At 28.3% G+C, this 19,763-nt stretch overlaps 1 protein-coding gene across 1 annotated transcript in view; it reads left to right on the top strand.

Moving 5' to 3' along the window:
- The window catches only part of Galphai (G protein alpha i subunit), a 58,498-nt gene extending 41,694 nt beyond the window's left edge, over window positions 1–16,804 (top strand). Inside the window, exons 8-9 of the mRNA XM_067280024.1 lie at window positions 14,992–15,185; window positions 15,263–16,804. Of these exons, the coding sequence (XP_067136125.1) occupies window positions 14,992–15,182 (191 nt within the window). The 3' untranslated portion in view covers window positions 15,183–15,185; window positions 15,263–16,804. The remainder of the gene's footprint in view (window positions 1–14,991; window positions 15,186–15,262) is intronic.
- Window positions 16,805–19,763: the final 2,959 nt, after the last annotated feature.

The raw sequence follows: 19,763 nt of genomic DNA, 5'->3' as shown, positions 1-19,763 counted from the left end.
TACACATTGTTAATTTTATGCATTAGTTTTTATAAAACTCATCCCTACTTTCAAAATTAAGCTGTTTGTCATTTTATAGTAATTAAAATTATAAAAGTAATTTTCTAAATAAGATCTCATAGTAGCCAGGAAAGTTATGCATTTGTTGCTGCAAAATTCCATGCCACTTGTTGCTGAATTTTTTTGTTTACTTATTACTGCATTTTTTTTTTTTTTTTTTTTTGTAATACACTTTCACAGTTTTAAAGGAAGATATTAAATTTCGTTTCAATTGGTACAGTTTTTTTTTTTTTTTTTTGTTGTTGTTATAAAAATCCATTGTCTATAAAACTTTGAAGTGATAGCTTAGTTTGCACATAAAAATTTGTCTAAATGAATTGACATTTCTACACAAAGCAAAGAATTTCTAATATAACTATTTCAATTCAAAGATTTCTTAAACCAGTATTACAGTGGGTTGGTGAATATGAAAAGTAAAGTAACTCATAATGTAGAATTACAAGCAGAATCTCAGATTATGAAATGTTCAATTTGAAATGTTGTTACTGAATACAGTTAAAAGTTTCAACAGTGAACTGCATCTTATGCAGAAGTTACTCTCAACATATTTCAGTATATCTGAAATATCTTAACCAGTTGTTTGCGGAGTACTGCTATTGGAGTAACCGGTTTTCGTTAAACTGTTGCGGAGTACTTCAGTTGGAGTAACTGTCAATTTTCTTTCGTAATTAACTAGTTGGTGGCGATTTAAGCACTGATTGGCTTTTATCTACATAGACTAAGTCTGTTTCAACGAATAAGATATTTGTTACCACCCCGTATTTTTAAATTTAGGCACAAAACTCCTCCATTCCATGTTAAGTCTATGGGAGACCTTTCTTTTGTTCATTTGACAATAAAATCCTAGTTAGCATGCCTGTTAAGTTCTAATTGGTATATTATAGCTAAATGACTATCCTTTGACCAATAAGCATTGACTTGGGTTTGTGGGGTGGGAACTTTCTTGGAAAAAGTTATACCAACTTCGAGCTACATTGTCAGCTACAAACGTAAACAAACAATTATAAATCGTTATTCTTATCTATTTTTAGCATGAATTTAATAAATTTTTATGTATATTTATCCTATTTAACAAATAAGCTTGTTTTTTAAGCCATTCAGCCCTAAATCTTTCAAAAAACAAAGTACTTCCGGTTATGGTGGTACTTCCGTAATACATAAGATATACATGTATAGTCGTTAATATAATAAAGTAATAATCGCTTATTATAGTCTACTATTAGTACAATAAATTAAATAACGTATAAATGGAATCAAATACACATCATCAGTAATAAAAGTGTATTAACCTAGATTTAGAAAGGCCACCACCCCCCCACGCCGATCGGCGTTATAATCTATAGGCCGTATTATTTCTCTACGTTGATTTAGAAAGCTGCAGTTTTTTTTATTTGACAGAAAATATACATGTCTAAGTAACGTATGTAACAAATTAATGGAAAATTTATAAAAAAAACGATTTTTTAAATATTTTAAAATCTTAAATTTTATTAATTTTTTTAAACGTACATAATATTTTGAAGTTAACAATCGTAAAGTGTAATATGTACGTGATAGAAAACTGAAAACAGATTATATCTACTACAATTTTTAAGCGAGATATCGCAAATTGAAAAACCACTTTAAAAACCACAAAACCTGTATGCAACAGCGGTGTTGTTTCGGATTATCGAGTGCGCAGCTGACAGGTTAAATAAGATTTGCTGATTTTCTCATATTATTGACTTAAAATATTTATAAGTACAATAGAGTTCTGGAAACTTGACTTTTGATAATTTGACATTTTGTAAAAGTTGTCATATTATTCAAAAAGAAAAGAAACATAATCTAATTTCTATCTTTATAGTTTAACACTAGGATCAAATAAGTTATCATTATTTATTGGTGACACTTGATAATAGTATCAATTCCATGTGTTAATTAACCAAGAATATAACTCTTTTTCCAAGGTTTCACTGCTAAATGCCATGTCGGTTAGAAGTAGTCACTGAATAGCCAATATGTTTCTTAAATTAAAATGTAATTACAAATAGAAATAGTCATTATCAGTATGCAGTTAATACACACATATAATACTAAGGTTACTAAAATTCCTCTATTTAGACTAGCATCATCACTATGTGGTAAAACTCATCACCTTCTCAGTTCACATTAAGTCCAGTTTACAAGACACAACCGTATTATTACAATATTTTACATATAAATACATCCAGAAAAATTTATCATAATTTTAGTAATCTAATCAAAAAATATTTTAGGAAATGTTGTGATTTTATATGTTCAAGCTAACAAAAGAGAGCAACAGAAATTTTATTAAATTTTAATAAAAGCAATTTGATATAATTTATTTTAAAAATAAGATAAAACTTGTTAATTGTTATAGTGAGATGATTTAGTACAGATGAATTAAATATCATTTCCAGTCATCATTATTCTAGCAAATATTAATTAAATCTAGCAAGAATTGAATAAATAAATTATATATAGTGGAATCTTGCTTAATGAGCACCTCGCATAACAAGTGATGAGGAGAGAGGAAGTCTCAGATTGTGCTCATGCTCCATAGTCTGTTTAGTATCTTACTGTCGCTTGTGATCACATATTTTTCCAAACTTGTGTTCACACATTATGTATATAAACATCAACAACCATAGTTCGTTATATAATAAACACATCAAACGATATGACAAATTCTTGGGCTATGTAAAGGCTATAATTAAATATTAGAAATTAATTAATTTGACTAGAGGTAGGCAGTTAGGCTGCTATCTCATAATAAATTTAATGACCAATTCCAAATTAAATTTTAGAAATGTCTAAATTAAAAATTTATTATTTTTAATTATTAAATTTAATATGAGATGGAAGCATAACTGCCTACCTCTAGTCAAATTAATTAATTTTTTTTCCCCCCTGCAAATTAAATTCGCATTTTAGGTTGGTTTATTCCATGCTAGAAGAAAAGATAAAGATGATTCACATTCCTTAACAATGTATATTGTATAATTTTCTTTGAATAAACATAATATGTAAAATATTTGAGTATTTTTCTGGCATGGAATGCATTATCGTATTTTACATTAATTTATATGGGAAAAATTGTTTCACTTAACAAGTGTTTTGCATTAAGAGTAAGATTCTGGAACGAATTATTCTGGTTAAGCGAGGTTCCACTGTATTAGTAAAATATAAAGAAGTATAATAAAAATGAATTTTATGCCATATTGATTTACTAGTTTTATTAGATGGTGGCACTTGGCTAAGTAAGGATAAACTTCTTGTACTTTCTTTCTAATTTAAAATGTGCTAATGTTTTAATAATTCTTATTTGCTGTTTGCAATTTAAGAATGGAAAATATATATTATAAAGAATAATTTAATTGTATACAGCTTAATAGCTTTTAAATTTATTGCAAAAGTTATTAACCACAACATAAACTAGCCATATTTACTACAAATAACACAAAAACACCAAAGAAACCAGGGAAAAAAAACAGTTTTTTGTGATACTAAAGTTTTCATTCATGAACAATTAAAAATGTTAATGTAAAACATTTTATTTTTTTACTGGTTTCTTTGTGTTTGTGTTATTTGTGCAAAAGTTATTTTCACTTAATTTTTTTTTGTTGGGCAAAGCTTAATTAATGTACTGTTGCTTGCTAAATATACAGGGGTTGGACAAAAATATGGAAACCCCTCATGAAATGCATAGTTGAACGTAAATGTTGATTCTAGCCAAGCCTCTAGGTAGCACTCTTGTGTTTGACTATTAATGACACCTGTGCAATCTCCTCAATACATTGCACATGTCAGTCATTGTTAGAACTGTGTTCTGTGTAGGTGAGAGTGCACAATGTCAGAGCTAAGTGAATTCGAACATGGGCAAATTGTTGGTGCTCGTATGGTGGGTGCTTCCATAACCAAGGTGGCCGAAATGTTTGGTGTGTCAAGAGGCACCGTATCAAAGATTTATACTGCATACAGAACAAGTGGAAAAACATCATCCGCTAAGTCACAACGTGGACGAAAGTGTGTGTTGAGTGATCGTGACAGACAGTCATTGAAGAGGATTGTGACAAAAAATAAGAAGACTACAGCTGCAAAAGTCACTGCCAAACTGAATATGGAGCTCACAAATCCTGTCAGCACCAAAACAGTTCGAAGGGAGCTCCATAAGCAGGGAATTTCAGGGCGAGCTGCAATTCCAAAACCATTAATCAGTAATGCAAATGCCCAGAAGAGGAAAATGTGGTGCCGAAGCCATAAAACCTGGACTATGGAGCAATGGAAAAGAGTCATTTGGTCAGATGAGTCTTGTTTTACACTGTTTCCAACCTATGGCTGAGTTTACGTCTGGCGAACGCCGTCCCAAGCTTACGATACAGACTGCTTGCTGCCAAGAGTGAAACATGGCGGGGGTTCGGTTATGATTTGGGGAGCCATATCGTGGTATTCCATGGGCCCCATGATTACTCTGCAAGGTCACATTACTGCCAAAGATTATGTAACCATTTTGGGCGATTGTGTCCATCCCATGGTACAATGTTTGTTCCCCAATGGTGATGCTGTGTTCCAAGACGACAGGGCGCCTGTTCACACAGCTCACATCGTCCAAGAGTGGTTTTGTGAGCACGAGGGTGATTTGTCGCATCTCCTCTGGCCACCACAGTCACCAGAAATCAATATTATTGAGCCTTTGTGGTCTACTTTGGAGAGACAGGTGCGTGATCACTATCCACCTCCATCATCGTTACCTGAACTTGTCACTATTTTGCAGGATGAATGGTACAAGATTCCTTTGAAAACCATACAGGACCTGTATTTATCCATTCCAAGAAGACTGCAGGCTGTTTTGAATGCCAACGGTTTTCCTACACCGTATTAGTGCTTAGTAATCGGTTTCTTTTTGGTGTTTCCATATTTTTGTCCAACCTCTGTATTTATACTGTTCAGACAATATGATCTACTAGCTTAGTAATCTCTGTAATGTACATGTGTATACACTGATGATAACTCAAGTAACATGTAATATAGTAATGTTCTGTGATGATATGATAGATATGCTTTTCAGAAAATTGCAAGGATTGAAAAGAGGAAATATTTAACTAAATATAGATATATAGTTAAGCATGTAAATTTGAAATATATTTGATTAATTGCAAAATATTTTCAATTTATAAAGATTAAAACATTTTCAGTTTTATTTTAAATTTTCTGCAATGTAACAAATTTTAATAATTGTAAAGAGAAGAATGAAAATGAAATATTTTTATATTAATTAAATTATCAACAACTGTGAGGCAGATAATAGTGAGGGCTTATCAGACCAATGATGGGCACAAATGCTCAGGGATCAAGTGAAAACAATTTAATAAACACACAAAAAAAAGGTAAATTGTTTTCACTTGATCCCTGAGCATTTGTGTCCATCATTGGTTTGATAAGCCCTCACTATTATCTGCCTCATGGTTGTTGATAATTTAATTAATATAATTATACCAAGGGCTAAAAGCAACTTTTGTAATAATTTCATGAAATATTTTTGTATTTTTATTTAAAAGATAGTTGATTTGTATATTTCCTGTTCTAATTAATCTAAAAGTTAATAGTTTTTATTTTATATCATAATAATATGGTTACATTTACCATGTGATTGTATTAGGTTTTTTAGTAGAAGAATAAGAAACAGAAATAATTATGAATTTTCTGTATAATTTAAGCTTTGTTGAAACAAAATCATGCTGTTTCTATTTGTCTTCTTGCCGTCATGAAATTCAGCATCTTTTTTATTTCTTATACTTCATAACTTCAGTAAAGCTTGGTGACATGATGAACCTACCAAATGCCTCACCAAACAAGAACCTAACCTGCTAGTGAAAAAGTTAACATTACAAATTGCTTTTTCATGCCAAAGTATGATAACTAAAAATTTTCTGCTTTAATATATATAATAAACATCTTAAAGCCTGATGAGTGTAATAAAGAAATAACTAGGGTTTCTCAAATGGGATCCTGGCTGTTTTTTTTAACCTGGGAAATTATTCTCATCCTGGAAAATTCTGCAAATTTCTTAAAAGTTCACTTTTCTCTTATTTTGTGTTAAAATTGAGGAAATTTTTCAAATATAAAGTATAATTAACCCACACACTGTCAGAATACATCTATATTTATTAATTTTAAGCCTGCTTATTAGTTTTTTAAATTTTTGATTGTTATGACATCTCACAGATTGTCAATAATCAATATGTATTTTTGATAGGACTCTGAAAATTCTTTACTTGTCAGAACCTGTAATATTTAGAATAATTGTGCCCATGCTGTCTTAATTTTAACTATGCCCAGTAGCTTCAATAACTGCATTATGCCAGGTTTTGCAAATTGGGCAAGAATAGAAACGAGTATGAAGTCTGCAAGTATGAAGTTTTTCTTCATAAACCTGATTATTAAAGCCAAACGAACTGTCAAATTATCAGCTATAAGCTTGATGTTTCTATTAAAGCAGCCGAGGTAGACAAATCAAGAATATTTGAGAGCAAAAGAAGTATTGCAATGCATCTTGAAAATGAACTAGAAATCTTTGAGACTATGGGTGAAAAACACATAACATTTGTCTTCTCTTAAATGCATTAAAGACAATTCCATCCACATCCATTGAATTGGAAAGGGCATTCTCGGTAGTGGGACTTTTCATTATTAAAATTACAACCAGATTGAGTGATCAGAGTATTGACCATCTTTGCTTTTTAAAATCTTTTTATAAAAATTTACAATAATAATTTGTATTTTGCAGGGGTGTAGCATAGTGGGGGTGGCAGAGGCGGCCTGCCCCGAGCGGCACTTTTAGGGGGTGGCAAAATTTCACAATAAATAATAATATCTTGTAAAAATTTGAACTATTTTATTTCATATTTTTGTTACACCTACAATTCAGATCGATTGAAATGAGCACAGAATTTTTCATTACTTATTCTGTGACGAAACTGGGAAATCCCCTTTTTTTAAATGAATGTATAATAATGAGATCTACAAGTCAGTACAGATGATGTTGCCAGTTGCTCATTGTAGCAACTGGCAACACCATCTGTACTGACTTGTAGGGATTCCCCATATTTTATTTTGTGCTTGGATTGTTTATGACTAATATTCAGCAAGAATGACTTCTATCATTCAATTATATTATTTTTCAATAAAAATATAAATAGTAACAGTATAGTTCTAATTCTAATTGGAAGTCAATTTGTGTTTTATATTCAATTCGTTAATAACTTAATCTTGTCGATCATCAAGGTATAATCATAAGTGTTCTATACCTGTTATATCAATGTAAGTGGCATACGTGTAAAAATTTTTGTAATAAATGTGATTATTATATTGTAAAATGTATATACATGACTTTTTATTTGTAACCTGTACAATACACAATAATGATGATTGTTCTTGCCAAAAAGTTCTTTTACTGAATTACTGTATATTTTAGTCTTTTAAATTGAGATAACTAAATAAGGGGGTGGAAAAATTTTCCTTCACCCTGGGCGGCTGACACCCACGCTATGCCACTGGTATTATGTTTTACTTAAAAACTGAAAATTACCTTCTAAGTTATAAGTTTGACCCAAGTCATTTTTTCTTAAATTTTTAACTCAATTCATAAGCATTTGTTTTTTGTAAGTAGTTTCCAACAAACCTTAATAATTTTTTCTATTTGTGAAAATTTCTACGTAATTCGAAGGTAATTTTAATATATATATATGTGTGTGTATATTTTTTAAACAGCATTTATTAATATTATGATTTTAGAGGTTGCAGAAAGTATTAAATTTCTTTTAAAAATGACAAATAATTATATCATTTGATTTTAAGATATTTTGTATATCTTGAACATAATTATTTCTATCCTGGGATTTCCCGGAATCCTGGGAAACAGTTCACTTTTTTCTCGAAAGACCGGGAAATGAGAAACCCTAGAAATAACCAACAATCACCTGAAAGATCGGACAATAGCCTAAAATTTGGCTAATTAAATGATTAAAGTAATTTGTCACTAGAGGGAAGTATAGGCATCATCTCTTAACTGGATTAATAATTATAATTAATTTAGAACCCTTTGGAATAAAAGAACTGACCCAAGGTGGGGCATTTCTTTTATTCTAAATTAATATACCTCTGGAAGGCAAGACTTGCTAAGGGTCTGGGTGATGCAACAGGCAAGCGCATCGCACGGCAAGCGGAGGTTGTAGGTTCATGCCCCACCCCAGGTCAGTTCTTTTATTCCAGAAGGTTCTAAATTATTTAATAATTAATTATAATTATTAATTCAGTTGAAAAATGGTGCCTAACGCCTCCCTCTAGTGACAAATTACTTTATATTAATCATTTAATTAGCCAAATTCTAGCCCAATCTTTTAGGCGATCATTGGTTATTTCATTTCTGCTTTAATTTTTAAAGATATTAAGTTTTTCATATCCCACATCTATGTACATACATACTATCAGTTATACATAACAATTATAAATTTAATAGCAAACTATTTCAAATAATAAATTTTGTCTCTGTAAACATACAGGGTGATTCACTCAGGACTGAATGCTTGCTTTGCTCAATACCTCATGATTGCATGGTCACATTTGAATAACGTATTGTAAAACATACACCTTGGTTGACTGTTTCATCATGAAATAATTATCCTATTCATGTTTCATACCCATCCTTTTATTTTCTACAGAGATATTCCACATAAGTATTTACTCTTGAGTGGATTTGCCAATATGTTCACACTTAGACAAAATCTATTTTTTGAAATACTTTTCTATTAAATTTATAATTGATAACATGATATTTAACAAAAAATTTATTAATTTTTATTTTGAATACTCAATGTAAGATTTATAATAAAATTTACAAATATTGAAATATCACAAACTCCAAAAGTATCTATTTTATTACTTTAGTAATGTTTTTTAAGAAAAATGTTGTCTGTTTACTTTGGTTATTTTTGAATGTTTCATTATTATTATTCTGCTTTTAGAAACCTTATTTGGCTTTTTTTTAAATAATTTTAAGTGATCCTATTTATTTATTGAGTTGGTACTCAAAAAAATGAATTATTTTTTTTTATATATAATTATTAAAATAAATTAATAGTTTAAATAAGAATTACTAAATAAATTTATAATTTTGCATTTTATGATTAATTTTATATCATTACTGACAAATAGTTTTATAATAATTAAATTTGAAAAATTTTTACAATAAATTGAAACAAAACATTGAAGTATGCTAAATATAATGTTTTAATTTTAAACAATTAAAAAACATTTACAAATAGATAAATTTTTATAATATTGTATATGCTGTTTGATGACATATTAAAATAATCTTATTTTATGTTGCAATATAGAGATCATTTTACTGTAAATAAATTAACAAAATTTTTGTATTTCTAATGATTGCCTGAATTAAATTTACATTCTTAGTGATATACAGTAAAACTTCCTTATTACAAACTTCTATATAATGAATTTCTCTGCATAATAAATTTTTGCATTGTACACTGCTTTTTCAGCCAAAATATGTATGTAAAATTGCTTCTAAATAATGAAGTTAAATTTCTGTATAACGAATGTTTTTTACACCCTTTGTCAGAAAAGTTTCAGGACAATTTTTTTATTTCTGTACAGTACATGTGATGATAAAAAACAATAAATTGGTGTTTTAATGTCACCTGGTATGTGTTCTTACTTGACATGTTTTTGGAAATGTTTCTGCACAAACTCACTAGGTGGCAGAGCTGCGCTTAACAACACATTGTTTGTATAGCTGTCACAATAGTTGGAATGACACAATGGATGCTGATTGTGCACAAAGAGTGAACATTAAGTTCTGCGTTAAGCTTGGAAAAACCCCTACTGAAACATGGAACATGATTAAGCAAACATATGTGGGTGAGGCACTTTCAAGAAGCCAGATTTTTGAGTGGCACAAAAGGTTTCATGAAGGCAGAGATTCAGTGCAAGACGATCCCAGAGCTGGTTGCCTGTCTTCAGCACATAGCAATGCAAACATGGAGTGTGTAAGGCTGTTACTGCAAGAAGACCATCATGTAACTGTGCATATGATATCAGAAGAACTGAGTTTGAATCGTGAGAAATGTCATAAGATTTTATGTGAAGATTTAGGGAAACAGAAACTTAATGCAAAAATTGTCCCTCATGTACTGACCATTACAGACAAACAATTACTGCTGAACTATTGGACAGAGCAAGACGTAATCCCACATTTTTGTCAAAGATTATTGCAGGAGATGAAAGTTGGTGCTACCAGTATGACTCTCAAATGAAGCGTCAAAGTGCTGAATGGTGGGGACATGGATCACCAGCCCCAAAAAAGTCAAACGACAACCTTTGAAAACAAAGACAATGTTGATTGCATTCTTTGATTGTAAAGGATTGGTGCATCATGAGTATGTTTCTCAAGGTCAAACAGTGAACCAAACTCATTACATCAAGGTCCTGAAACATTTGCAGCAAGCAATTCAATGTCAGCATCCTGATTTGTGGCATGCTCTTACTACATGACAATGCAAGACCCCACACTTCTTTATCAGTTCACAAGTATCTGGCCAAATATTCTATTACTGTCATACCACATTCCTCATATTCACCCAACCTCTCACCTTGTGATTTTTTTTCTTTCCACGAGTGAAGAAACAACTGAAAGGAACATTTTGTCAAGATATCACAGACATCCAACAGACTGTGACAAATGAGCTAACAAGCATCACACTTGAAGCTTCCTCTGCTTGCTTCCAAGACCTCCAGAAACATTGGCAATTGTATATAGATAGCCAAGGAGACTATTTTAACAGGAGTTAGCATCATTACTTTGTAATTGCAATTTTCTATTTTTTACGAGCTTTGTCCTGGAACTTTTCTGACAAAAGGGTGTAATTTGTAAGGACCATCTATCATTGAAAGTTGACTAAGCCCTCTGGGTCAACTTCAAATTTAGGTTCAATTTCAGGTATCAATCTGTAAACCCTTTGTAAAACTGGACAAGTGTGGGAAATACTGGACATTAGCTTTTAAAATCATAATGTAATCTGCCCCATGTGGCTACTGGTTGTAAAGGGGGAGAGATTAGGTCCAAATGCCCATGTTGACAGATAAACAATGTATAATTAATGAATGTTGAAAACGTTAGAAAGATGATGATTTTGAAAACTACTGGACTAATTTTTGAGGATAATGAAGTCATCCAGTTGGAATTTGAACTGTTAATATAGTGTTTAAGTATTACAAAAATCTTAATTGTTGTGGGAAGTTGATAAAGGCTCAAAAAAAAAAAAAAAGACAGTTGCAGCAAAGTTTGGAATTCCTGTGAGGTTATCAACCATAATAACAAATTGCAAATAAATTTTGAAATTATCCAATGATGCAAGACCTGCAGGAAAACATGCAAGAACCTGTGTTTATGTCACTGTAGATGAAGTTGTTTTAATGCACTTAAAAAGTGTGAAGCATGTTATGAGAAGAGAACAATTTTTTATTGTTCTGTGCAAAAAAATTACAAGTTTTTCTAATGGAAATATAGTTAAACTAATGTAAACTTATTTAAAATACTACTTAATAATATAAAACTACTTTTATATTATGTCATTACTGTATATTACATTTATATTAATTTAAAATTATGTAAAATAATGAAAAAATTAAGGTAAAGTAATACTTTATTTACCAAAATGTGTAATTTCTGTATAACAATTTCCTTATAGCAAATTTTTTTCAGGATTTAGTGACTTCATTATATAGAAGTTTGAATGTAAATTCAGTCTTAATCATTTACTAATATATATTTTTTATTTAAATAAAGTATAAAATAATGGTTGTTGTTGTTACTTTTTTAAAAATTCTAGCTACATACTAAAGTTATGTTTGCTTTTCTGAGAAATGAAAGACAATGAAATTTTTATTTTTATATTTGATACTGTTTATTTCTTTTTAAATTTTTAAATACTTCATAAAATTACTTTATATACACACACACACACACACACACACACACTTTTTAGTCACTTTGAATATAAGTATGTGAGTCTGTATGTGTGTGTATTTAAACATAAAGTAACTTTATTACAAGTAATTACAATTAAAGAACAAAAACAGCTGTGAGAAAAGGATGAAATATTAAAAACAAATAAATTCAGCATATTTATCTTTGCAGACAGATTTAATTAGAATAGCTTGCAAAGTTTATGCATGTGCAGTAAATAACTAACATAACAACAATTTTAAACTAGTTTTGATGAATGGTTTAAAAAATTTTTGGCATAAAGATATCTGATATAACAATTAAATTTCTCCTCCATCGTTGTCATTCGTATACTTTCATAGCAGATGTTTCTTCTGATTTTGAATTCATTTTATAGCTGGATAAGTTTTTTCCACCTTTCTGTCCCTCTTTTCATCCGGATTTGGATCACCCACTTTATCAGACTCTGGTGGGGGAAAATTAACAATTATGGTTAATTTAATTACATTAATTACTTTTATACAGAATAAAATTCTCTAAAAGTTATAGTTTAATCAGTGTTGAAGAAAATTGATATTATAATAAAGCTGTCATAAAAATGTTGTAGAATAAAATAGACCAATTTAATTAAATAAATATTTTTGGTTTCTTTAAACTACCCAAAAATGTGTTTAATGACATTATTTATCACAATATATTTATTTAACAATAATTTAATTTTACATCAGTAATTTATACTTCAGAGTCTCCAATAAAGAAAACCTTATAGTTTAACTTTTTCCTTTTCCTATAGTATTTTGTCATTTTATACTTTTTGGAACAAACTGAAACTGTATTAAGATACTTTATTAAATATTTAACTATTACTTAAAGTTAATTTAACAAAATAAAAGAATATACCAACAAGCAATATAAGTTTGATGACAGATTATTATTAATTAGTTTTAAAAATTTTATATTTTTTTTATTTGCTAAATCAGTTTAAATTCTGCTTGTGACATTAATACCACTTGCGCGAACTTGTAGTCTCTGTATCGACCTAAGGATACAGTGATGTCATCCTGACAGGGTACCAAGGAGGTGCCGATTCTGCAGTCACATTTGCATTTGTCAAATTGTAATAAGGATTGATGTTTGGGAGAATGTACAGTAGTCTGATATTAGTTTAAATAAAATTAAATATTTTTTAAATTTTGTCTCAATAAGCTTTAAGTTGTTTATTCCATTTTTAATTTAGAAGTTTTACTAATTTTATATTGATAATTTTGTAAAGAAAAATTTTTTTTAATAATTTTTAAATAGTAGTAAATCTTATATTTAAATTCATATAAAAGAATTCAGAAGAAACAATTTTTAATCTATAGAAATCAATTATATTATTTTGTTATCTTATTGAGTACAGTATACACCAATTGAATTTTTTAAATTTTTGTCTATTGGAAGAATCATAAGAATGTTTTTCTGATTTAGAAATATATTCAAATAAAATTTTAAAAAATAGTAAAAGAAAAAACAGATAATTAAGGAAACCAAGGATAGAATTCTTAAAATAAACATTTTTAGCCTTTGTTTCTATCAGTTTCAGCACTTTTCTCTTTCATAAAGAGCACAGAATACATGTGGTATTCTGCATTCATTATGAAAGTGCATACATCATACTTATTTTGAATTAAAATTTTGTATAATATATTTGAATTATCATCATTAATGAAACAGAAAAATATGTGAATTAAATGCTTTAAACAACAAATATAATTAAAATTTTTCAAAAATTAATATATATTTTTTTGTTTTGAGTGAATATTTATAATCAAATATTTGTAAGAATTGTTAAATCTTGTGATATCAATAATGAATAAATAAGTATTATTCATAATGTATGTCAAATATAAAAATATAATCTCATGTTCATCCACAGTGACTTAATTGTTATAAAAATTATAAATGGATTTGACATTTTAAAAATGTTTAAAATAAAGATTATTTTTATCCTAGAATAGGATTGGATAGGATAACTGTTCTAATAAAATAAAAGAAGTTAAGAAAACATTACTCTAATGCATTTGATACAAATTAAAAATACATATATTCAGTTCTGTCTGGAATTATAGACAGTATTTTTTTGGATTTATGTTTGTAAATCAATGTTAATATTTTATTTTATTAATTATTAGTTTAAATGGATTTGGATTGAACTGTTTTATGACTTGAAATAACTGTGCTTTTGGAACAAAAAACAAAACATATATTTAAAACAAACTTCAAATTAATGGTTAGATATTTTTGAGTTTACTTTGATAAAGAGAATTATTGTAAAAAGTTCATAAGTTATGTAACAGAATGATTTATTTATTATGACATTAATTCATATGTTATAAACTTTTTTATTTTAGAGAGAATTGTATGTATTTATATGTACAAACTGTAGTTAAAATTATATTTTGGATATAAGCCAGATATTTGTGGTGCAAGTCTGCAGATTTTTGAATAATAATAATAAAAAATCATAATTGTGACTCAAAAACTGATATGTAGCTTATGTTTAGATGGAGTATTTTTCTAAGTTACATTTACATGTATTTTTTAAATTTTCAAAATATTTCATAAATTTAAAATTTTTTAAAATATCAGCATTTATTTATTTTTATATTTGAATTAGTGATAAATTTGTAGATAAAAATTACTTAGACTGTTAAAGAAGTATCAAACTGCTTTCTAAATATTTTTGACAGTTTATTTTTTATCAAAATGTAATTTGTCAGCTTTGATACAAGTGTAGAATTTTTTTGATAAAGGTAAATTGCTAAAATATTCAGGAAAAAGATTATTGGAAAAATTTTTTTTTCTTTCTTTGCAAAATAAATATGGAATATATTATCTAACTTGTGTTTGTTTTTCCACAGGACGTAACACGTACGAAGAAGCAGCTGCATACATTCAGATGAAATTTGAAAGTCAGAATAAGCGTAAAGACACAAAAGAAATTTACACACACTTTACTTGTGCCACAGATACCAATAACATTCAATTTGTTTTTGATGCTGTTACTGATGTCATCATCAAACACAACCTTAAAGATTGTGGTCTATTTTGAAAGGTATAATTAATATTTAAAGTATGTTTAGTAAAGATAAAAACTTCAGAATAGTTATTAATGATACTAAATTTTTACAGGTAATTGATAGTTCCAAATTAAGAAAAGCAACAATCAAAGACTGTCTACAGAATTCCATTGCTTCTCATGGATGTACGTTCACTGTGCCAATTTATGCATTTTGATATGAAGTTTTCTGAAATGTCTTCCTTCTTTCAGAGTCTCGTGCCTTTCTCTCCTTTAAACTGCGTGCCAATATGTATAAAAAAAAAATGACCAAATGTTTTTCCACTCAAAGGGCATAAATGTTGTGAATAACACTTCTATTTTTTCACTATTTACAGAATTAAATTAAAATGACTGAATAAAAATAAATGGGTCATTCTTGACCTATTTGCAAAGCAATGTTGAATTTGTAAAATTTTCCTTTTTTTGTTTTTGAATAAGCAAAAAACATACTGTATAATGAAACATTAATAATATAAACTGTTATAAATTTCTTTAAAAATGATCAATTATGAGACGAAAAAAAAAGTAAATATTTTAAGCTTGGGCATTTATATTTGTTGTTTTGCATGATTATTAAAATTATTTGAATTTTAAAGTAATGAAGCAAAATGGTTGAAATAATTGACAGCTTTATAAAAAATAATAATAAAATTATTACTTTTTGTGTTAACTTTATTATAATTATTATTATTGGTTTCAGTCATGTTCTTTTGTATAAAAAAAAATAATTTTTTTACCAATTTGTTATTGTTTTTTTCCTCTTCTTTCACTGTATATTATTATAATTTACTCTGTAAAATGATCACTTCACTCAAGAGTTTGGATAATCACTTTCCATTAATGGAAGTTGTCTTCACAATCTGTGATATGTTAAAATAGGTTCATTGTGGAAGTAACAGTCTTAAACAAATTCCGAAAATCATCATTTATATCAGACTCGAAAAAATAATAACTGTTGATTTTAACATTTATTATTGTCTTTTATTATACCAACATAATAGAAATGATCATTCCCACAATGTATTTTTATATATTTAATCGATGGAATAAAAGTTTTGATGGACCAATTTTCTTCCAGAACATTGTATATATTGAATTTTTATTGTGTATGCATATTGGGCATTGTTACTTTTTATAACTTTTTTCTTATCAGTGAGTGCTATACTACCTAACTGCTTTGTCAGAAGTTAAAAGGACATGTTAATTTGTTAAACAAATAACTGGCAAAAGAGAGAGAGAGAGAATTTCACTCACAAATAATAATTTTGTGACTTTATTTCCTCTCCACTTTATCTGGAGCTAATTTGTTTAAAAAAATCAAATTTTTAACAAGATATTAGATAAAACATATTAATAAATATTGTTAATATTTTTAATCTATTATCAAGAACTATCTTATAATTGTGGTTTATAATTACATACAAGAGAGAATTGTGAAGTTTCATATTCTAAAGCTGTTCTATAATTTCAAAAAAAATGGAAAAAAAATGAAATTTTAGAATAGTTAATTTTATTTTTTAATTTTTTTTCTACTTGTAAATTTGTTAGCATAATCTACATATAATTGAATATAAATGTATTTAAAAACAGTCAAAATAAAAATTTAATTTTTCTTTGTTTTTAATTATTCACTTTTTAAAAAAAAAACACAAAATTTTTTATCCTTTCACACATTTAAATAAATGGATAAGTAAGAAAATATGAATTTTCTAGGATATTTTTACATGTAGGAGTTGGCATACCAATGTGATAACAGCAGAAATGTGGATACAGTTTGTTTAGGAAAGATTTTTATCAACGTAGTTCATCTTTACCTGTAGAAGGAATTTTGATAAGCGTGTTGACTGATGTCAATATTGTCAGTTGATGGATGCTGCAGGACATGAGAAATATTGATAAAGACTCCTACACTTCTCCCAAAAAAAAAGAATTTTTATATGATTAATTTTCTTGAGAACTTTAAATAAGTAACCAAAATGATATCTGACATTAAACAATTCGACTGTCAGATTATTAGAATAATGCTTAAAATTACAAGAATATTCAGTTATAAATAAGGTCTGCCTACTGATACTTTCACACGCTTGTCACACGACAAACTTTTAAACTTATTTATATAAATTTTAATAAAAATAGTCAAAAATGTACGGTGAAGGAGGTATCAGTCTAATCAATTCTGAATAGAAATGTGTGTTGAGATATTTTCGAAAGAAAAGAAAATTAAAAATTCGATCGATAAATACTTTAGAAATGTTTCTTAATGAGTATATCGATTTTATTTAATAGAAATGCCATGTTGTAGTTTCGCTAATAGGAAATTGGAGAAAGTCTGTCTATTTCTTTTATAGATGATACTAATCAATAAAGAATTTTTCACGTGATTTATGATCTGTTTTTCTATGTATTACATTCGAACAGAGTAATGAAAATCGTATATTATTTTTTTTTTCTTAAATACGCAGTTAAAATCGAGAGATCCATTAATCTTAATGAGAATTTGTACTGTTTCTATTTAAATTTTTTTTTTTTTGTAAAGTTCTACTTATTGGAATATCTGATTTATATTAAGAAAAATTTAGATTCAACAAAGACTGTGCTATGTTATCTAAACGACAAGTCAAGCAGTTATATAAAGGAAAAGAACTAAATGTGAAATAGATGTAAAGAAGAAAAGGACATATTTTAATGGCTGAACCCTGACAATAAATGTAAAAAACAGCACAAATGGCTTCTCCATATGCTAAATTTAATAAATAAACTTAAAAAAAACAAATGACTAGTCTTTCTATTGAATCTTTTCAGGGGGAAAGTGAACTACATTTTTAAAAGTTCAATCCTTTCTAAAACAAAGTAATGTATAGATCCGATTTTAGAGAGTTGTAAAAAATTAAATTTTATTTTATTTTTCTGAAAAGATATTTTATTTTGTGTATAACACAATATGAAAGAATATTCTATAAATACAATATGGTCTTAAAAAATGTAAAAGCCTCTTATCGGATATAACAAGTCTTTCAATTGAATTTAGGTCACTAAATGTCCCTTTGTTTCGTTCCTAATGCCAAATAAAAGTTTCTAAAGTGCATTTTTTAAAGTTTTATAAATTTTATTGGTTATATTGAAATTATTTACAGTTATAATAGTTTTTCATAAACGTTACTTTGAAATACAATAAAGTATTTATAGTAAAATTAATAAGTTTTTATTAAATCTTAATGCAAGGGAGAATTATCAAGATAATCAAATGACCCTCCATTCGGCTTAAAGTATTTTCAATGGCAGCTATTGAGATAATTTGGACCTGTATAATTCTCGCGAGACCCACTCGGACCCAATAAAAAAGGCCCCCAAGATTTATTCTGTTATGTAAATGATAGAAAAGTTATACAAATTAAAATTTCTTTTGATAAATGGTAAAAATTCTGTTTTCGTTTATTTTATTTATACATTTTTTATGGCTTTTGGAGAGGATGAGGCCTCGTCTTATTTTTTCAACCCTGTTCGTGATTATAAATAACATTAAATTTTTGTACAGATGACATTATGAAATCCTTGGAGAGAATTAGAAGATAACTTTACAAATTCTCAACCTTTGTTTATGCAAGAATGTTTTAAAATGGAGTCAGAAAGTTAGTAAAATGGAAAAATAAAATCCAAAATAAAAATTGACAGTTTTTTTATGATTTCGTATTCGAGAAAAATATATAAAACAGTTTTTATATTTCGGTTTTCATTTCTGACATCACCAATAAATGAATTTATCAATTCGTAGAAATAGTTAACTTATCAAAGCTCATCTCATTTTTTAAAATTTTTTTATTTTTACTTCCTGGCTGTTATAGAATATAAAGTAGGGAAAGTAAGGTAATCGGTCAAATTTTCACTCCCTTTTGCAGTTTTTTGCACATCTTTTGACATTCCAGGAGCCCAAAAAGTATCACAAAAATGTCTGTCGGCATCAAGATTAGATAAACCAAAATTTTCGAAACTTGGCAGGGTTATTTTTATATAGGCTTATGGGGCATATTAGAGTTATGCTATTCAATTTTGGTGTTAAAGATCATAGGAGTGGGAAGATAGGGCATGCGTTGTGTCCTGTGGGTTCAGACTTATTAGCATTTACATTTTTTTTTCTTTTTTTATAAACTCATCTCTACCTCCCCTCAAAATTAAGCCTTATGCCTTTTTATCAGTGTTGCCGCTTACTTCTGGTGGAACTACTCTGATGGCGCCTTCGTTTTACCCTAGATTGCCCTAAATTGAGAAAACTCCGCGCTCTGCTCGGATAAAAAAAAAGACGAAAGATTCTATGACACAGATCCCTGTACTATTATCGTGAAATAATAGTCAGAACAATTCCTAATTCATTCCTTTTAAAAACTAAAATGTCAGGATTTTTAGGTCTTATCAGAAGTATTAATTTACATCTGACTTGGAGAGTGCCAAGGCTCAATGGCATGGAGGTTGAGAAAAACGAAATCCCATTCGGGTGTCATATACAATGTACACTCGTGTACCTAGCTCCAATATGCTTTATTTCTTTAGCTTCGGCTGTCCTATCCTAAAACTCTC

The sequence above is a fragment of the Centruroides vittatus genome, unplaced genomic scaffold, assembly GCF_030686945.1.
Source record: "Centruroides vittatus isolate TY-2023 unplaced genomic scaffold, ASM3068694v2 contig_880, whole genome shotgun sequence".
In the NCBI taxonomy this organism is placed as follows: domain Eukaryota; kingdom Metazoa; phylum Arthropoda; class Arachnida; order Scorpiones; family Buthidae; genus Centruroides; species Centruroides vittatus.
The sequence above is the reverse complement of the archived record's forward strand: the minus strand, read 5'-3'. Positions and strand labels throughout refer to the sequence as shown.